Source organism: Oncorhynchus masou, unplaced genomic scaffold, assembly GCF_036934945.1.
Source record: "Oncorhynchus masou masou isolate Uvic2021 unplaced genomic scaffold, UVic_Omas_1.1 unplaced_scaffold_5752, whole genome shotgun sequence".
NCBI classification, from domain to species: domain Eukaryota; kingdom Metazoa; phylum Chordata; class Actinopteri; order Salmoniformes; family Salmonidae; genus Oncorhynchus; species Oncorhynchus masou.
Genome location: NW_027012171.1, coordinates 1 through 20489, shown reverse-complemented (window position 1 = coordinate 20489; position 20489 = coordinate 1). Strand labels below are relative to the sequence as shown.

At 51.0% G+C, this 20489-nt stretch overlaps 1 protein-coding gene across 1 annotated transcript; it reads left to right on the top strand.

Annotated features, from left to right (window-relative positions):
• The first annotated feature begins 2955 nt into the window (after positions 1-2955).
• On the top strand, positions 2956-20167 carry LOC135536214 (RCC1 and BTB domain-containing protein 2-like). The gene is given in 9 exon segments (XM_064962589.1): positions 2956-3110; positions 6611-6718; positions 7708-7850; positions 10601-10791; positions 13233-13359; positions 15872-16011; positions 18564-18595; positions 18597-18695; positions 19975-20167. Coding segments are annotated over 9 exon segments (1005 nt in total). The 5' UTR covers positions 2956-3086; the 3' UTR covers positions 20116-20167.
• The last annotated feature ends 322 nt before the right edge of the window (positions 20168-20489 follow it).

Here is a 20489-nt window from a genome sequence, read left to right as displayed (position 1 = left end):
GCGTTATTGAGAGTGGCTATAGCGGCGTGAGAGTGCCAGGCGGCGTTATTGAGAGTGGCTATAGGCGGCGTTATTGAGAGTGGCTATAGGTGGCGTTATTGAGAGTGGCTATAGGGGGGGGGGAGATGGAGGGAGGGGGAGAGAGAGAGAGAGAGAGAGAGCGATCGATCGATCTAAGCACTCAGGAGCCAGTCATGCAACCCTGCACCATGAACAAAGCACTCAGTATCCAGTCATGCCACCATGAACAGAGTTTGATTTCGGTCGGAACTTGTACCACCTTTCAACGAGAAGGAGGTGGATGTACAGTTCCTGTCAAACGTTTGGAACACACCTCTTTTAAGGGTTTTTGTTTATTTTTTACTATTTTCTACATTGTAGAATAATCGTGAAGACATCAAAACTATGAAACAACACCTCGTTGGCTGCTTTTCCTTCACTCTGCGGTCCAACTCATCCCAAACCATCTCAATTGGGTTGAGGTCGGGTGATTGTGGAGGCCAGGTCATCTGATGCAGCACTCCATCACTCTCCTTCTTGGTCAAATAGCCCTTACACAGCCTGGAGGTGTGGTGGGTCATTTTCCTGTTAAAAAACAAATGATAGTCCCACTAAGCCCAAACCAGATGCGATGGTGTATCGCTGCAGAATGCTGTGGGAGCCATGCTGGTTAGGTGTGCCTTGAATTCTAAATAAATCACTGACAGTGTCACCAGCAAAGCACCCCCACACCATCACACCACCTCCTCCATGCTTCACATTCGGAACCACACATGCTGAGATCATCCATTCACCAACTCTGCATCTCAGAAAGACACGGTGGTTGGAACCAAAAATCTCCAATTTGGACTCGTCAGACCAAAGCACAGATTTCCACCGGTCTAATGTCCATTGTTCGTGTTTCTTGCCTCAAGCAAGTCTCTTCTACTTATTGGTGTCCCGAACAGTTGATGTGTTTGTCTGTTACTTGAACTCTGAAGCATTTATTTGGGCTGCAATTTCTGAGGCTGGTAACTCTAATGAACTTATCCTCTGCAACAGAGGTAACTCTGGGTCTTCCTTTCCTGTGGCGGTCCTCATGAGAGCCAGTTTCATCATAGCGCTTGATGGGTTTTGCGACTGCATTGAAGAAATGTGAAAAATTCTTTACATTTTCAGTATTGACTGACCTTCATGTCTTAAAGTAAACATGATTGACTGTCATTTCCTCTTTGCTTATTTGAGCTGTTCTTGCCATAATATGGGATCGGTCTTTTACCAAATAGGGCTATCTTTCGTATACCACCCCTACCTTGTCACAACACAACCGATTGGCTCAAACGCATTAAGAAGGAAATAAATTCGCAAATGAACTTTTAACAAGCTGCTAACACCTGTTAATAGAAATGCATTCCAGGTGCTCTACCTCATGAAGCTGGCAGAGAGAATGCCAAGAGTGTACTAAGCTGTCATCAAGGCAAAGGGTGGCTACTTTGAAGAATCTCAAATATAAAATATATGTTGATTTGTTTAACACTTTTTTTTAGTTACTACATGATTCCATACGTGTTATTTCATAGTGTTAATGTCTTCACTATTATTCTTTTGACTAGTACTGTATATTTTACTCCATTTGAGCGGGTTGACACATTCCTAAAATGGCCGCAGAGATTTGGTCACTGCTCCTCCAAAGTGTTCTGGTGGGAAAAAGTTCAGCAAATACCATTTTATCCCTTGATCAGAGCTCTCAGATACCGATAAAGTAAAATAAAGATAACGCTGATTTATTTTGGCAAATCGGTCCCAGAGTCATACAGACAACAAGACACGCAATCAGCCATGTTGACCCTGTAAGGAAATAGCATGTATTTTTGGATCGGTGGTTCTCAAGAGGTCAAGGACCTTGGGGATTTAATGACTCTCCTACTTCTCAAGTAGTTCAAAAAAAAATAGTTCAGATTTCTTTCAGATTCCTGGCTAAACGCAACATGTAAAGTGTTGGTCCCGTTTTTCATGAGCTGAAATAAGATGATCCCAGAAATGTTCTATATGCACAAAAAAATATAATTTCTGTCATTGTGCACAAATTTTCTTTACATCCCTGTTAGTGAGCATTTCTCATTTTCCCAAGATAATCCATCCACCTGACAGGTGTGGCATTTCAAGACGTTGATTAAACAGCGTGATCATTACACATGTGCACCTTGTGCTGGGCACAATAAAAGGCCAATCTAAATTGTGCAGTTTTGCCAACCAACACGAAGCCACAGATGTCTCAAGTTTTGAGGCAGCGTGCAATTGGCATGCTGACTGTAGGAATGTCCACCGGAGCTGTTGCCAGATAATTGAATGTTCATTTCTCAACCATAAGCCGCCTCCAACATAATTTTTAGAGAATTTGGCAGTATGTCTAATCAGCCTCAAAACCGCAGACCACCACGTGTAGCTGCGCCAGCCCAGGACCTCCTCATCTGTCTTCTTCACCTGCGGGATCTTCTGAGACCAGCCACCCGGACAGCTGAGGAGCAATTGTAATAAAGCCCTTTTTGTGGGGGAAATCTAATTCTGGGTGGGCCCTATGCCCTCCCAGGCTCCGCCCTTGGCTGCACCACTTTCACATGACTGGGCATCCATAGATTAAGGCCTAATGAATTTATTTGGATTGACTGATTTTTACCTGAACTGTAAACTTGGTAAAATCTGTGAAATTGTTACATGTTGCGTTTTCTATTTTTTATTTTTTGTTCCTTATAAATAGGATTTAACTGCCATTTGTGAACACAGCTTTTGTTAGTTCCCTCTTCTGTTTTGAACAACAATGTTTGGTTTTCTTGCACAGCAAAGGGTTGAGGTAATTTAGGTAGATATGTACATACAGTGTGCATCTGTTCTAAAATGTTCTGTTTTTTGTTGTTCATTTTCTGGTTCTGTGACCTATTTTAACCTTTCCCCTCTGACCCCCCCCCCCCAAGGTGTTTGCATGGGGCTACAACAACTCTGGCCAGGTGGGGTCAGGGTCGACGGCCAACCAGCCCACGCCGCGTCGGGTCAGCAGCTGCCTGCAGAACAAAGTGGTGGTTAATATCGCCTGTGGTCAGCTCTGTTCCATGGCTGTGCTGGACAATGGAGAGGTAAAGGATACCGGAAGGGTCGATCCTCAATAGTATTTTATACGGTCATGTTCCTGTCTTGGCCGAGTTTGTCTGTGTGGCAGAAACAAAGAGGATGGAAAGCGTAAGAAATCGATGCATTGATCGGTAGTTGATGAAGTCGTAGCAGCAGTAGAGTCTGTTTTCGTAATCGACTATTGATTCGGCTGCAGGCAGTGTAAAAGACAGTAAATATAATGGCTGTCCAAAAATATATAATTTGTGCTTTTGAGCGTGGAAGGCTGCTGATGCATCCAATGAAGTCAGTGAGTTAGGATGGATTGTATTAATATAGGGTAGCCTAGTGGTTAGAGTGTAGAGGCGGCAGGGTAGCCTAGTGGTTAGAGTGTAGAGGCGGCAGGGTAGACTAGTGGTTAGAGTGTAGAGGCGGCAGGGTAGCCTAGTGGTTAGAGTGTAGAGGCGGCAGGGTAGACTAGTGGTTAGAGTGTAGAGGCGGCAGGGTAGCCTAGTGGTTAGAGTGTAGAAGCGGCAGGGTAGACTAGTGGTTAGAGTGTAGAGGCGGCAGGGTAGACTAGTGGTTAGAGTGTAGAGGCGGCAGGGTAGCCTAGTGGTTAGAGCGTTGGACTAGTAACCGGAAGGTTGCAAGTTCAAATCCCCGAGCTGACAAGGTACAAATCTGTCATTCTGCCCCTGAACAGGCAGTTAACCCACTGTTCCCAGGCCGTCATTGAAAATAAGAATTTGTTCTTAACTTACTTGCCTGGTTAAATAAAGGTAAAAAAAATAATAATTCTGTAGGACTTCAAACCTGTCCTGTTGCTATCTGTAGGACTACAGCCCTGTCCTGTTGCTATCTGTAGGACTACAACCCTGTCCTGTTGCTATCTGTAGGACTACAGCCCTGTCCTGTTGCTATCTGTAGGACTACAGCCCTGTCCTGTTGCTATCTGTAGGACTACAGCCCTGTCCTGTTGCTATCTGTAGGACTACAACCCTGTCCTGTTGCTATCTGTAGGACTACAACCCTGTCCTGTTGCTATCTGTAGGACTGCAACCCTGTCCTGTTGCTATCTGTAGGACTACAGCCCTGTCCTGTTGCTATCTGTAGGACTACAGCCCTGTCCTGTTGCTATCTGTAGGACTACAACCCTGTCCTGTTGCTATCTGTAGGACTACAACCCTGTCCTGTTGCTATCTGTAGGACTACAACCCTGTCCTGTTGCTATCTGTAGGACTACTACCCTGTCCTGTTGCTATCTGTAGGACTACAACCCTGTCCTGTTGCTATCTGTAGGACTACAACCCTGTCCTGTTGCTATCTGTAGGACTACAACCCTGTCCTGTTGCTATCTGTAGGACTACAACCCTGTCCTGTTGCTATCTGTAGGACTACAGCCCTGTCCTGTTGCTATCTGTAGGACTACAGCCCTGTCCTGTTGCTATCTGTAGGACTACAGCCCTGTCCTGTTGCTATCTGTAGGACTACAGCCCTGTCATGATGCTATCTGTAGGACTACAACCCTGTCCTGTTGCTATCTGTAGGACTACAACCCTGTCCTGTTGCTATCTGTAGGACTACAACCCTGTCCTGTTGCTATCTGTAGGACTACAACCCTGTCCTGTTGCTATCTGTAGGACTACAGCCCTGTCCTGTTGCTATATGTAGGACTACAACCCTGTCCTGTTGCTATCTGTAGGACTACAGCCCTGTCCTGTTGCTATCTGTAGGACTACAGCCCTGTCCTGTTGCTATCTGTAGGACTACAGCCCTGTCCTGTTGCTATCTGTAGGACTACAGCCCTGTCCTGTTGCTATCTGTAGGACTACAGCCCTGTCCTGTTGCTATCTGTAGGACTACAACCCTGTCCTGTTGCTATCTGTAGGACTACAGCCCTGTCCTGTTGCTATCTGTAGGACTACAGCCCTGTCCTGTTGCTATCTGTAGGACTACAGCCCTGTCCTGTTGCTATCTGTAGGACTACAACCCTGTCCTGTTGCTATCTGTAGGACTACAGCCCTGTCCTGTTGCTATCTGTAGGACTACAACCCTGTCCTGTTGCTATCTGTAGGACTACAGCCCTGTCCTGTTGCTATCTGTAGGACTACAACCCTGGCCTGTTGCTATCTGTAGGACTACAGCCCTGTCCTGTTGCTATCTGTAGGACTACAACCCTGTCCTGTTGCTATCTGTAGGACTACAGCCCTGTCCTGTTGCTATCTGTAGGACTACAGCCCTGTCCTGTTGCTATCTGTAGGACTACAGCCCTGTCCTGTTGCTATCTGTAGGACTACAACCCTGTCCTGTTGCTATCTGTAGGACTACAGCCCTGTCCTGTTGCTATCTGTAGGACTACAACCCTGTCCTGTTGCTATCTGTAGGACTACAGCCCTGTCCTGTTGCTATCTGTAGGACTACAACCCTGTCCTGTTGCTATCTGTAGGACTACAGCCCTGTCCTGTTGCTATCTGTAGGACTACAGCCCTGTCCTGTTGCTATCTGTAGGACTACAGCCCTGTCCTGTTGCTATCTGTAGGACTACAGCCCTGTCCTGTTGCTATCTGTAGGACTACAACCCTGTCCTGTTGCTATCTGTAGGACTACAACCCTGTCCTGTTGCTATCTGTAGGACTGCAACCCTGTCCTGTTGCTATCTGTAGGACTACAGCCCTGTCCTGTTGCTATCTGTAGGACTAAAGCCCTGTCCTGTTGCTATCTGTAGGACTACAGCCCTGTCCTGTTGCTATCTGTAGGACTACAGCCCTGTCCTGTTGCTATCTGTAGGACTACAGCCCTGTCCTGTTGCTATCTGTAGGACTACAACCCTGTCCTGTTGCTATCTGTAGGACTACAACCCTGTCCTGTTGCTATCTGTAGGACTACAGCCCTGTCCTGTTGCTATCTGTAGGACTACAGCCCTGTCCTGTTGCTATCTGTAGGACTACAGCCCTGTCCTGTTGCTATCTGTAGGACTACAGCCCTGTCCTGTTGCTATCTGTAGGACTACAGCCCTGTCCTGTTGCTATCTGTAGGACTACAGCCCTGTCCTGTTGCTATCTGTAGGACTACAGCCCTGTCCTGTTGCTATCTGTAGGACTACAGCCCTGTCCTGTTGCTATCTGTAGGACTACAACCCTGTCCTGTTGCTATCTGTAGGACTACAACCCTGTCCTGTTGCTATCTGTAGGACTACAACCCTGTCCTGTTGCTATCTGTAGGACTACAACCCTGTCCTGTTGCTATCTGTAGGACTACAGCCCTGTCCTGTTGCTATCTGTAGGACTACAGCCCTGTCCTGTTGCTATCTGTAGGACTACAACCCTGTCCTGTTGCTATCTGTAGGACTACAACCCTGTCCTGTTGCTATCTGTAGGACTACAGCCCTGTCCTGTTGCTATCTGTAGGACTACAGCCCTGTCCTGTTGCTATCTGTAGGACTACAGCCCTGTCCTGTTGCTATCTGTAGGACTACAGCCCTGTCCTGTTGCTATCTGTAGGACTGTAATCTGCGATCTGTTTGCAGACCTATGGTTGGGGCTATAACTGCAACGGGCAGCTTGGTCTGGGCAACAATGGGAACCAGCAGACCCCGTGTAGGATCGCAGCTCTACAGGGAGTCAACATTATACAGGTGAGGAGTCCACATTATACAGGCGAGGAGTCCACATTATACAGGCGAGGAGTCCACATTATACAGGCGAGGAGTCCACATTATACAGGCGAGGAGTCCACATTATACAGGCGAGGAGTCCACATTATACAGGCGAGGAGTCCACATTATACAGGCGAGGAGTCCACATTATACAGGCGAGGAGTCCACATTATACAGGCGAGGGGTCCACATTATACAGGCGAGGGGTCCACATTATACAGGCGAGGGGTCCACATTATACAGGCGAGGGTCCACATTATACAGGCGAGGGGTCCAGATTATACAGGCGAGGGGTCCAGATTATACAGGCGAGGGGTCTAGATTATACAGGCGAGGGGTCCAGATTATCCAGGCGAGGGGTCCAGATTATACAGGCGAGGGGTCCAGATTATACAGGCGAGGGGTCTAGATTATACAGGCGAGGGGTCTAGATTATACAGGCGAGGGGTCTAGATTATACAGGCGAGGGGTCTAGATTATACAGGCGAGGGTGTAGATTATACAGGCGAGGGTGTAGATTATACAGGCGAGGGGTGTAGATTATCCAGGCGAGGGGTCTAGATTATCAGGCGAGGGTCTAGATTATCCAGGCGAGGGGTCTAGATTATCCAGGCGAGGGGTCTAGATTATACAGGCGAGGGGTCTAGATTACACAGGCGAGGGGTCTAGATTACACAGGCGAGGGGTCTAGATTATACAGGCGAGGGGTCTAGATTATACAGGCGAGGGGTCCAGATTATACAGGCGAGGGGTCCACATTATACAGGCGAGGAGTCCACATTATACAGGCGAGGAGTCTAGATTATACAGGCGAGGAGTCCACATTATACAGGCGAGGAGTCAACCCAAACCTACTCTGTTAGCTGTGTGTGGGACTCATGGTTGTTTGTGCTGTGCAGGTAGGAGAATACAGGGTAATGACATAGGAAGATCTGAATATTAACTTTCTGTTTCTCTGTGCCGTGCAGGTTGCTTGTGGCTACGCCCATACGCTGGCGCTGACAGACGAGGGCTTTATTTACGCTTGGGGGGCCAACTCTTATGGCCAGCTGGGAACAGGCAATAAGAGTAACCAGGCTGTCCCTACACTCATCAACACAGACAAGGAGAGGTGAGTTCCTCTGTCCCAGTCAGGACCCCCTCCAGGTCCCCAGGATAGGACAGCCTCCAGGGTAGGACGGCCTCCAGGGTAGGACGGCCTCCAGGGTAGGACGGCCTCCAGGGTACGACGGCCTCCAGGGTAGGACGGCCTCCAGGGTAGGACGGCCTCCAGGGTAGGACAGCCTCCAGGGTAGGACGGCCTCCAGGGTAGGACAGCCTCCAGGGTAGGACGGCCTCCAGGGTAGGACAGCTTCCAGGGTAGGATGGCCTCCAGGGTAGGATAGACTCCAGGGTAGGACAGCCTCCAGGGTAGGACGGCTTCCAGGGTAGGATGGCCTCCAGGGTAGGACAGCCTCCAGGGTAGGACGGCCTCCAGGGTAGGACAGCCTCCAGGGTAGGAAGGCCTCCAGGGTGGACCGGCCTCCAGGGTAGGACGGCCTCCAGGGTAGGACGGCCTCCAGGGTGGACCGACCTCCAGGATAGGAAGGCCTCCAGGGCCCCCAGGGTAGGACGGCCTCCAGTGTAGGATGGCCTCCAGGGTAGAACGGCCTCCAGGGTAGAACGGCCTCCAGGGTAGGACGGCCTCCAGGGTAGGACGGCCTCCAGGGTTGGAAGGACTCCAGGGTAGGAAGGACTCCAGGGTAGGAAGGCCTCCAGGGTAGGACGGCCTCCAGGGTAGGAAGGACTCCAGGGTAGGACGGCCTCCAGGGTAGGAAGGACTCCTGGGTAGAAGGGACTCCAGGGTAGGAAGGCCACCAGGGTAGGACGGCCTCCAGGGTAGGAAGGACTCCTGGGTAGAAGGGACTCCAGGGTAGGAAGGACTCCAGGGTAGGACGGCCTCCAGGGCAATCACATCACAGACGACCCTCTGGAGGTAATCACATCACAATTTGTTTTGATGATCTACACCGGTATTCAAATGTGGCCACAATCAGAATTTGGACAAAATCAGGATGAAGAACACAAGTTAGAACCAGGTATAAACAGGGCTAGAGTCACTTCAGTATCTTGGCAAAGATCTTTCCATTGAAAAACCCCTGGAAGGGTTGAGGTTGGGGTGAAAAAGCCCTGGAAGGGTTGGGGTTGGGGTGAAAAAGCCCTGGAAGGGTTTAGGTTGGGGTGACAAGCCCTGGAAGGGTTGGGGTGAAAAAGCCCTGGAAGGGTTGGGGTGAAAAGCCCTGGAAGGGTTGGGGTTGGGGTGAAAAAGCCCTGGAAGGGTTTAGGTTGGGGTGAAAAAGCCCTGGAAGGGTTGGGGTGACAAGCCCTAGAAGGGTTGGGTTGGGGTGAAAAAGCCCTGGAAGGGTTGGGGTGAAAAAGCCCTGGAAGGGTTTAGGTTGGGGTGACAAGCCCTGGAAGGGTTGGGATTGGGGTGAAAAAGCCCTGGAAGGGTTAGGGTGAAAAAGCCCTGGAAGGGTTGGGGTGAAAAAGCCCTGGAAGGGTTGGGGTTGGGGTGAAAAGCCCTGGAAGGTGTTGGGTTGGGTGAAAAGCCCTGGAAGGTTGGGGTGAAAAAGCCCTGGAAGGGTTTAGGTTGGTGAAAAAGCCCTGGAAGGGTTTAGGTTGGGGTGAAAAGCCCTGGAAGGGTTTAGGTTGGGGTGAAAAGCCCTGGAAGGGTTGGGGTTGGGGTGAAAAAGCCCTGGAAGGGTTGGGGTGAAAAAGCCCTGGAAGGGTTGGGGTGAAAAAGCCCTAGAAGGGTTGGGTTGGGGTGAAAAAGCCCTGGAAGGGTTGGGGTGAAAAAGCCCTGGAAGGGTTTAGGTTGGGGTGACAAGCCCTGGAAGGGTTGGGATTGGGGTGAAAAAGCCCTGGAAGGGTTGGGGTGAAAAAGCCCTGGAAGGGTTGTAGTTGGGGTGACAAGCCCTGGAAGGGTTAGGGTGAAAAAGCCCTGGAAGGGTTGGGGTTGGGGTGAAAAAGCCCTGGAAGGTTTGGGGTGAAAAAGCCCTGGAAGGTTTGGGGTGAAAAAGCCCTGGAAGGTTTGGGGTGAAAAAGCCCTGGAAGGGTTGGGGTGAAAAAGCCCTGGAAGGGTTGGGGTTGGGTTGCTCATTGGAATTATGAGACTGTTGTTGTGTTCCAGCCTGTATTTATCTTGTCGGTCACGTTTTTTGTTAAAATAATGCTTGTTGATCATTATGTATCTATTGAACTCTAATGCTGCTCAGTGAAATCCTTCACTTGAAGAAGACTGTTTTTTTCTGGCCTGTCTTTGCCACAGTCAGGTTGTCTGGCCTGTCTTTGCCACAGTCAGGTTGTCTGGCCTGTCTTTGCCACAGTCAGGTTGTCTGGCCTGTCTTTGCCACAGTCAGGTTGTCTGGCCTGTCTTTGCCACAGTCAGGTTGTCTGGCCTGTCTTTGCCACAGTCAGGTTGTCTGGCCTGTCTTTGCCACTGTCAGGTTGTCTGGCCTGTCTTTGCCACAGTCAGGTTGTCTGGCCTGTCTTTGCCTTTGTCTTTGTGTTAAAGGAATTCTAAATTCTAAAAGACTGATGTCTGTCCTCCTCGTCTGTCCTGTCTGTCTGTCTGTCCTCCTCATCTGTCCTGTCTGTCTGTCCTGTCTGTCTGTCCTCCTCGTCTGTCCTGTCTGTCTGTCCTCGTCTGTCCTGTCTGTCTGTCCTGTCTGTCCTCCTCGTCTGTCCTGTCTGTCCTGTCTGTCTGTCCTGTCTGTCCTGTCTGTCTGTCCTGTCTGTCTGTCCTCCTCGTCTGTCCTGTCTGTCTGTCCTCCTCGTCTGTCCTGTCTGTCTGTCCTCCTCGTCTGTCCTGTCACTCTGTAGGATGGTGGAGGTGGCAGCGTGCCACACCAGCCATACGTCTGCAGCTAAGACTCAGAGCGGTCAGGTGCTGATGTGGGGTCAGTGTAGGGGTCAAGCTGTAGCCTGCCCTCACCTCACTCACTTCGCCAGCACCGACGATGTCTTTGCATGCTTCGCCACGCCCGCTGTCACATGGCATCTCCTCACCGTGGGTAAGACTGACACACCTCCTCAACCGTGGGTTAGACTGACACACCTCCTCAACCGTGGGTAAGACTGACACACCTCCTCACTGTGGGTTAGACTGACACACCTCCTCACCGTGGGTTAGACTGACACACCTCCTCACCGTGGGTTAGACTGACACACCTCCTCACTGTGGGTTAGACTGACACACCTCCTCACCGTGGGTTAGACTGACACACCTCCTCACCGGGGGTTAGACTGACACACCTCCTCACCGTGGGTTAGACTGACACACCTCCTCACCGTGAAAGACTTGACACACCTCCTCACCGTGGGTTAGACTGACACACCTCCTCACTGTGGGTTAGACTGACACACCTCCTCACCGTGGGCTAGACTGGACACACCTCCTCACCGTGTTACACTGACACACCTCCTCACCGTGGGTTAGACTGGCCACACCTCCTCACCGTGTTAGGGACTGACACACCTCCTCACCGTGGGTTAGACTGACACCTCCTCAACTGTGGGTTAGACTGACACACCCTCCTCACCGTGGGTTAGACTGACACACCTCCTCACCGTGCTGACTGACACACCTCCTCACCGTGGGTTAGACTGACACACCTCCCCTCACTGTGGGTTAGACTGACACACCACCTCACCGTGGGTTAGACTGACACACCCTCACTGTGGGTTAGACTGACACACCTCCTCACCGTGGGTAAGACTGACACACCTCCTCACCGTGGGTTAGACTGACACACCTCCTCACTGTGGGTTAGGACTGACACACCTCTCACCGTGGGTTAGACTGACACACCTCCTCACCGTGGGTTAGACTGGACACCTCCTCACTGTGGGTTAGACTGACACACCTCCTCACCGTGGGTTAGACTGACACACCTCCTCACCGTGGGTTAGACTGACACACCTCCTCACCGTGGGTTAGACTGACACACCTCCTCACCGTGGGTTAGACTGACACACCTCCTCACTGTGGGTTAGACTGACACACCACCTCACCGTGGAGTTAGACTGACACACCTCCTCACTGTGGGTTAGACCGTGGGTTAGACACCTCACCGTGGGTTAGACTGACACACCTCCTCACTGTGGGTTAGACTCGTAAGTTAGACTGACACACCTCCTCACTGTGGGTTAGACTGACACACCTCCTCACTGTAGGTTAGACTGACACACCACCTCACCACGTGGAGTTAGACTGACACACCTCCTCACTGTAGGTTAGACTGACACACCTCCTCTCACAAGTGGGGTTAGACTGACACCTCTCACCGTCGTTAGACTGACACACCTCCTCACTGTGGGTTAGACTGACACACCTCCTCACCGTGGGTTAGACTGACACACCTCCTCACCGTGGGTTAGACTGACACACCTCCTCACTGTGGGTTAGACTGACACACCTCCTCACCGTGGGTTAGACTGACACACCTCCTCACTGTGGGTTAGACTGACACACCTCCTCACCGTGGGTAAGACTGACACACCTCCTCACTGTGGGTTAGACTGACACACCTCCTCACCGTGGGTAAGACTGACACACCTCCTCACCGTGGGTTAGACTGACACACCTCCTCACTGTGGGTTAGACTGACACACCTCCTCACCGTGGGTTAGACTGACACACCTCCTCACCGTGGGTTAGACTGACACACCTCCTCACCGTGGGTTAGACTGACACACCTCCTCACTGTGGGTTAGACTGACACACCTCCTCACCGTGGGTTAGACTGACACACCTCCTCACTGTGGGTTAGACTGACACACTCCTCACTGTGGGTAAGACTGACACACTCCTCACTGTGGGTAAGACTGACACACCTCCTCAACCGTGGGTTAGACTGACACACCTCCTCACCGTGGGTTAGACTGACACACCTCCTCAACCGTGGGTTAGACTGACACACCTCCTCAACCGTGGGTTAGACTGACACACCTCCTCAACCGTGGGTTAGACTGACACACCTCCTCACTGTGGGTTAGACTGACACACCTCCTCACCGTGGGTAAGACTGGACACACCTCCTCACTGTGGGTTAGACTGACACACCTCCTCACCGTGGGTAAGACTGACACACCTCCTCACTGTGGGTTAGACTGACACACCTCCTCACCGTGGGTTAGACTGACACACCTCCTCACCGTGGGTTAGACTGACACACCTCCTCACCGTGGGTTAGACTGACACACCTCCTCAACTGTGGGTTAGACTGACACACCTCCTCACCGTGGGTTAGACTGACACACCTCCTCACCGTGGGTTAGACTGACACACCTCCTCACCGTGGGTTAGACTGACACACCTCCTCACCGTGGGTTAGACTGACACACCTCCTCAACTGTGGGTTGTACAGGACGCTGTACGGGATGTGATGATGGTTACAGACCTGGGATCAGATGTTATTTGAAGTATTTTTCGTTGTTGTTCTGTGTTACTCAGATGGTGATGACTATCTGACGGTGGCCCAGTCTCTGAAGAGGGAGTTTGACAGCCCGGACATCTCAGATCTCAAGTTCCTTGTGGATGGAAAGTGTATCCACGTACACAAAGCCCTCCTAAAGATCAGGTACCTAAAAGGACTTGAGTTTACACAGGCAGGCCAATTCACATCTTCTGTTTCCAATCAGATCAGCTCATTTGACAATAGTTGGGAGGGTGGGAAGAAGATCAGAATTTGGGCTGCCTGTGTAAACGGTTCCAAACAGACCCAGGTGGTCTCCTTTTATGGGCCTTGGTCACACAGAACCACCATTTAATACAATGATAATGTTCATTTGGCCAACGTTTTCATCCAAACAACTGTAAACCGAGACATATTTATTCGGTATATGCTGTGGCGCTGTGTGTTTTTAGTATTTCTACTGAAGTTTTGTTCCGTTTGTTCACTTTTCCTCTGTAAATACATCATATATTTGAGGTACAACACCACTCTGAAGGTTATTTAGTTCTTTGTACCACTGTGCCCCCCCCCACACTATCAACCTGCCTGCTTGCAAAACACAGATCGCCGTCTTTGAGACAGCCCGCTGGTCACTAGAGATACCCAGAGAGATAGCTGCCTGTCACTGGTAGGGAATACATGTTAGGAACTTCATCATTCCTCTTCCTCCCCTAGTCAAGCCTCTCTCTCTCTCCTCCCTCCCATATTCAAGTATCTCTCCCTCTCTCCCCTCCCCTAGTTAAGTGTCTCTCTCTCTCTCTCTCTCTCTCTCCTCCTCTAGTCAAGTCTCTCTCTGTCTCTCTCCCTCTCTCCCCTCCCCTAGTCAAGTCTCTCTCTCTCTGTCTCTGTCTCTCTCCCCTCCCCTAGTCAAGTCTCTCTCTCTCCCTCTCGCTCTCCCTCTCTCCCCCTAGTCAAGTCTCTCTCTGTCTCTGTCTCTCTCTCTCTCCCTCTCTCCCCTAGTCAAGTCTCTCTCTGTCTCTCTGTCTCTGTCTCTCTCTGTCTCTCTCTCTCTCTCTCTCTCTCTCTCTGTCTCCGCTCTCTCTCTGTCTCCCTCTCTCTCTGTCTCGGTCTCTGTCTGTCTCTGGTCTCTGTCTCTCTCTCTCTGTCTCTGTCTCTCTCTCTCTCTCTTTCTGTCTGTCTCTCTCTGTCTCTGTCTCGTCTGTCTCTCTCTCTCTCTCTGTCTCTCTCTCTTCTCTCTCTCTCTCTCTCTCTCGTCTCCCCTAGTCAAGGCGAGACCCCCTGCAAGCTAAAACGTGTAATTTCTTTCAATTATACGCATGTTGCCACAGGTTCAGAGTTAGTTTTTTTTAATGCCACCCCACTCCCCCCACTCCCCCACAAACAGCTACAAACATTTCTGGAAACAATGTGTCGAAATGACATGGTGATTTCCAGTCGTTGCCTTCCTTGTCTCCTCCCAAGTCTGCTATGTTTGTTACCACTGTATGAAGCTTTGATTCGGTGCGTCTGTCCTTCCTGTCGACGCTATGAGGAAGCAAAGGACACGGCTATTGTTTCCCCTCTAGTTCTTTTTTTAATAAACTCGCACGCAACATCCTCATGCCTTAAACGCTATCGTTTTCCATTTGCCAAATCAGAGGTAAAGTAAATGTATTTATTTTTTACATCTCGAAATGTGTTCGTTTGTACACCTGCTGTCGTCGTCGTCCCCCCCCCCCTCACGATCCCTACGATCCCTTATTGAATGCCGCTCAGTGTAGATGAAGGAGAGGACAGAAGGATTGGACTCCATTTGAGACATGGATTGTGTATGTGTGCCTTTCGGAGGGTGAATGGGCAAGACATTGATGTGTCATTTGAACGGGGAAGTGGTAGTAGGTGCCAGAGGCAGGTGTTCCTATTGTTTGGTGTACTCCATGTAGAAACTAGATGCATATTTACAAAAGAATATGGACACCTCTTCAAATTAGTGGATTCGGGCTATTTTAGCCACACACCAGTTGCTGACCGGTGTATAAAATCGAGCACACAGCCATGCAATCTCCATAGACAAACATTAGAAGTAGAATGGCCCGTACTGAAGAGCTCAGTGACTTTCAACATGGCGCTGTTATAGGGATGCCATCTTTTCCAACAAGTCAGTTTGTCACATGTCTGCCCTGCTAGAGCTGCCCCCCAGGTCAACTGTAAGTGCTGTTATTATGAAGTGGAAACGTCAAGGAGCAACAACGGCTCAGCCGTGGAGTGGTAGACCACACAAGCTCACAGAACGGGACCGCCGAGTGCCGAAGCGTGTAAAACTCGTCTGTCCTCGGTTGTAACTCTCACTACCGAGTTCCAAGCTGCCTCTAGAAGGAACGCTCAGCACAATAACTGTTAGTTTTAGGAATTGTTAGTTAGATTACTCGTTGGTTATTACTGCATTGTCGGAACTAGAAGCACAAGCATTTCGCTACACTCGCATTAACATCTGCTAACCATGTGTATGTGACAAATAAAATTTGATTTGATTTGTTGTCACCCTCCATGGTGACTGGTCTTTTGTCACCCTCCATGGTGACTGGTCTGTTGTCACCCTCCATGGGGACTGATCTCCATGGTGACTGATCGCCACGGTGACTGGTCTGTCGTCACCCTCCACGGTGACTGATCTGTTGTCATCTTTCCATGTTTTCAGGTGTGAACATTTCCGTGTGTTGCTGAACGAGACAGACGAGGAGTCTATTGAGATTCACCAGTTCTCTTACCTGGTCTACAGGGCCTTCCTCGAATACCTTTACACAGACACCATCAACCTGCCTCCGGAGGACGCCATAGGTTCGTATATTTATTTAACCTTTTATTTAACCAAGCAAGTCAGTTAAGAACAAATTCTTATTTGCAATGACGGCCTGGGAACAGTGGGTTAAACTGCCTTTGTTCAGGAGGCAGATACAACAGATTTGTACCTTGTCAGCTCGAGGGATTCGATCTTGCAACCTTTCGGTTACTAGGCTACCCTGCCACCTCTACACTCTAACCACTAGGCTACCCTGCCTCCTCACACTCTAACCACTAGGCTACCCTGCCGCCTCTACACTCTAACCTACTCAGGCTCACCCTGCCTGCCCTCTACACTCTAACCACTAGGCTACCCTGCCTCCTCTACATTCTAACCACTAGGCTACCCTGCCGCCTCTACACTCTAACCACTAGGCTACCCTGCCGCCTCTACACTCTAACCACTAGGCTACCCTGCCACCTCTACACTCTAACCACTAGGCTACCCTGCCACCTCTACACTCTAACCACTAGGCTACCCTGCCACCTCTACACTCTAACCACTAGGCCACCCTGCCTCCTCTACATTCTAACCACTAGGCTACCCTGCGCCTCTACACTCTAACCACTAGGCTACCCTGCCGCCTCTACACTCTAACCACTAGGCTACCCTGCCGCCTCTACACTCTAACCACTAGGCTACCCTGCCACCTCTACACTCTAACCACTAGGCTACCCTGCCGCCTCTACACTCTAACCACTAGGCTACCCTGCCGCCTCTACACTCTAACCACTAGGCTACCCTGCCGCCTCTACACTCTAACCACTAGGCTACCCTGCCGCCTCTACACTCTAACCACTAGGCTACCCTGCCGCCTCTACACTCTAACCACTAGGCTACCCTGCCGTCTCTACACTCTAACCACTAGGCTACCCTGCCGCCTCTACACTCCTAACCACTGGGCCACCCCTGCCTCCTACATTCTAACCACTAGGCTACCCTGCCGCCCTCTACACTCTAACCACTAGGCTACCCTGCCGCCTCTACACTCTAACCACTAGGCTACCCTGCCGCTCTCTACACTCTAACCACTAGGCTACCCTGCCTCCTCTACACTCTAACCACTAGGCTACCCTGCCGCCTCTACACTCTAACCACTAGGCTACCCTACCGCCTCTACACTCTAACCACTAGGCTACCCTGCCGCCTCTACACTCTAACCACTAGGCTACCCTGCCGCCTCTACACTCTAACCACTAGGCCACCCTGCCGCCTCTACACTCTAACCACTAGGCTACCCTGCCGCCTACGCTCTAACCACTAGGCTACCCTGCCACCTCTACACTCTAACCACTAGGCCACCCTGCCACCTCTACACTCTAACCACTAGACTACCCTGCCGCATCTACACTCTAACCACTAGGCCACCCTGCCTCCTCTACACTCTAACCACTAGGCTACCCTGCCATCTCTACACTCTAACCACTAGGCTACCCTGCCGCCTCTACACTCTAACCACTAGGCTACCCTGCCGCCTCTACACTCTAACCACTAGGCCACCCTGCCTCCTCTGCACTCTAACCACTAGGCTACCCTGCCATCTCTACAACCACTAGGCTACCCTGCGTCCTCTTACACTCTAACCACTAGGCTACCCTGCCACCTCTACACTCTAACCACTAGCTACCTGCCACCTCTACACTCTAACCACTAGGCCACCCTGCCTCCTCTGTTACTCCCCTAACCACTATTACCCCTGCCATCTCTACACTCTAACCACTAGGCTGCCCTGCCGCCTCTACACTCTAACCACTAGACTACCCTGCCGCATCTACACTCTAACCACTAGGCCACCCTGCCTCCTCTACACTCTAACCACTAGGCTACCCTGCCATCTCAAGAACTCCACTAGGTACACTACAGTTGTTTCCCCTAGATTATTCTACCAGCGGGGGTGTAACCAGAACTCCACTAAATTCAACCACAGTGTTTTCCCTCAGATTATTCTCCAGGCGGGGGTGTAAAGAACCCATAAGTACACCACAGTGTTTCCCCTGAGATTATTCTCCAGGCGGGGTGTAAAGAACTCCATAAGTACACCACAGTGTTTCCCCTAGATTATTCTCCAGGCGGGGGTGTAAAGAACTCCATAAGTACACCACAGTGTTTCCCCTAGATTATTCTCCAGGCGGGGGTGTAAAGAACTCCATAAGTACACCAGTGTTTCCCTAGATTATTCTCCAGGCGGGGGTGTAAAGAACTCCATAAGTACACCACAGTGTTTTCCCCTAGATTATTCTCCAGGCGGGGGTGTAAAGAACTCCATAAGTACACCACAGTGTTTCCCCTAGATTATTCTCCAGGCGGGGGTGTAAAGAACTCCATAAATTCACCACAGTGTTTTCCCGTAGCTTAATTATTTACCAGACGGGGTCGCAAAGGACCCCAAAATCAGCATCTATGGCCTCATGTGAGTTATGACAGCTTATAGAAAGTATTGTAATGCACTAGAATTCCACCGTTAACCTGGACTCAGAAGGAGGTCACTATAAAATGACTGTGGTCCATTTGAGCTGTATTCCATGCATCTCTCCTGTGCGTACCGTAGGTCTCCTGGACTTAGCTACGTTCTACCGTGAGACGGCGTCTGAAGAGACTGTGTCAGGAGACCATCAAGAGAGGCATCTCTGAGGAAAACGCGATTACACTGCTCTCTGCTGCCGTGAAGTACGAGGCCAGGGTAAGAGGGGTTTACACGTTCTGTTGTCCTCCCGTAGACCCTGAACACTGACCAGCCAGCCCAGACCCTCTCTGTTGTCCTCCCGTAGACCCTGAACACTGACCAGCCAGCCCAGACCCTCTCTGTTGTCCTCCCGTAGACCCTGAACACTGACCAGCCAGCCCAGACCCTCTCTGTTGTCCTCCCGTAGACCTGAACACTAACCAGCCAGCCCAGACCCTCTCTGTTGTCCTCCCGTAGACCTGAACACTGACCAGCCAGCCCAGACCCTCTCTGTTGTCCTCCCATAGACCCTGAACACTGACCAGCCAGCCCAGACCCTCTCTCTTGTCCTCCGTAGACCTGAACACTGACCAGCCAGCCCAGACCTCTCTGTTGTCCTCCCGTAGACCCTGAACACTGACCAGCCAGCCCAGACCCTCTCTGTTGTCCTCCCGTAGACCCTGAACACTGACCAGCCAGCCCAGACCCTCTCCTGTTGTCCTCCCGTAGACCCTGGAACACTGACCAGCCAGCCCAGACCCTCTCTGTTGTCCTCCCGTAGACCCTGAACACTGACCAGCCAGCCCAGACCCTCTCTGTTGTCCTCCCGTAGACCCTGAACACTGACCAGCCAGCCCAGACCCTCTCTGTTGTCCTCCCGTAGACCCTGAACACTGACCAGCCAGCCCAGACCCTCTCTCTTGTCCTCCCGTAGACCTGAACACTGACCAGCCAGCCCAGACCCTCTCTGTTGTCCTCCCGTAGACCTGAACACTGACCAGCCAGCCCAGACCCTCTCTCTTGTCCTCCCGTAGACCTGAACACTGACCAGCCAGCCCAGACCCTATCTGTCCTGTCTTTTGTACTAGTTGTTACCTCTACCAGTCACTGCCCTCTGTGTTGTTCTCGTTGTGTTGTACCAGTCACTGCCCTCTGTGTTGTTCTAGTTGTGTTGTACCAGTTACTGCCCTCTGTGTTGTTCTCGTTGTGTTGTACCAGTTACTGCCCTCTGTGTTGTTCTCGTTGTGTTGTTCTAGTTGTGTTGTACCAGTTACTGCCCTCTGTGTTGTTCTCGTTGTGTTGTTCTAGTTGTGTTGTTCTCGTTGTATTGTTCTCGTTGTACCAGTAGTTCCTCTACCAGTCACTGCCCTCTGTGTTGTTCTCGTTGTGTTGTTCTAGTTGTGTTGTTCTCGTTGTACCAGTAGTTCCTCTACCAGTCACTGCCCTCTGTGTTGTACTCCTCCTGTCCCCAGCGCTGACCACTGACCAGCCATCCATCTCCCTGTTCCTCCTACAGGACCTGGAAGAGTTCTGCTTCAAGTTCTGTGTCAACCACCTGACAGCCGTTACGCAGACGCAGGCCTTCGCCGACATGGACCACGAGCTGCTGAAGGCCTTCATCAGTAAAGCTAGCCGATATGGGGCCTTCAAAAACTGACTGGTCGACAGCCCACTCGCTAAGACTCTGGGTTAAGAGACTGGGGAATGGGCGGGGGATGGGAGGAGCAGGAAGGGGGATGGGGGGCAGGAAGGGGATGGGAGAGGGGGAAATGGGGATGGGAGAGGGGATGAAGGCAGGTAGATGCCGAACAACTGTCTGACAGTTGGACAGAGATGTCTCATCCCTGGGAGAGAGGGGACAGAGATGTCTCAACCCCTGGAGAGAGGGGACAGATGTCTCAACCCTGGGAGAGAGGGGACAGAGATGTCTCAACCCTGGGAGAGAGGGGACAGAGATGTCTCAACCCTGGGAGAGAGGGGACAGAGATGTCTCAACCCTGGGAGAGAGGGGACAGAGATGTCTCAACCCTG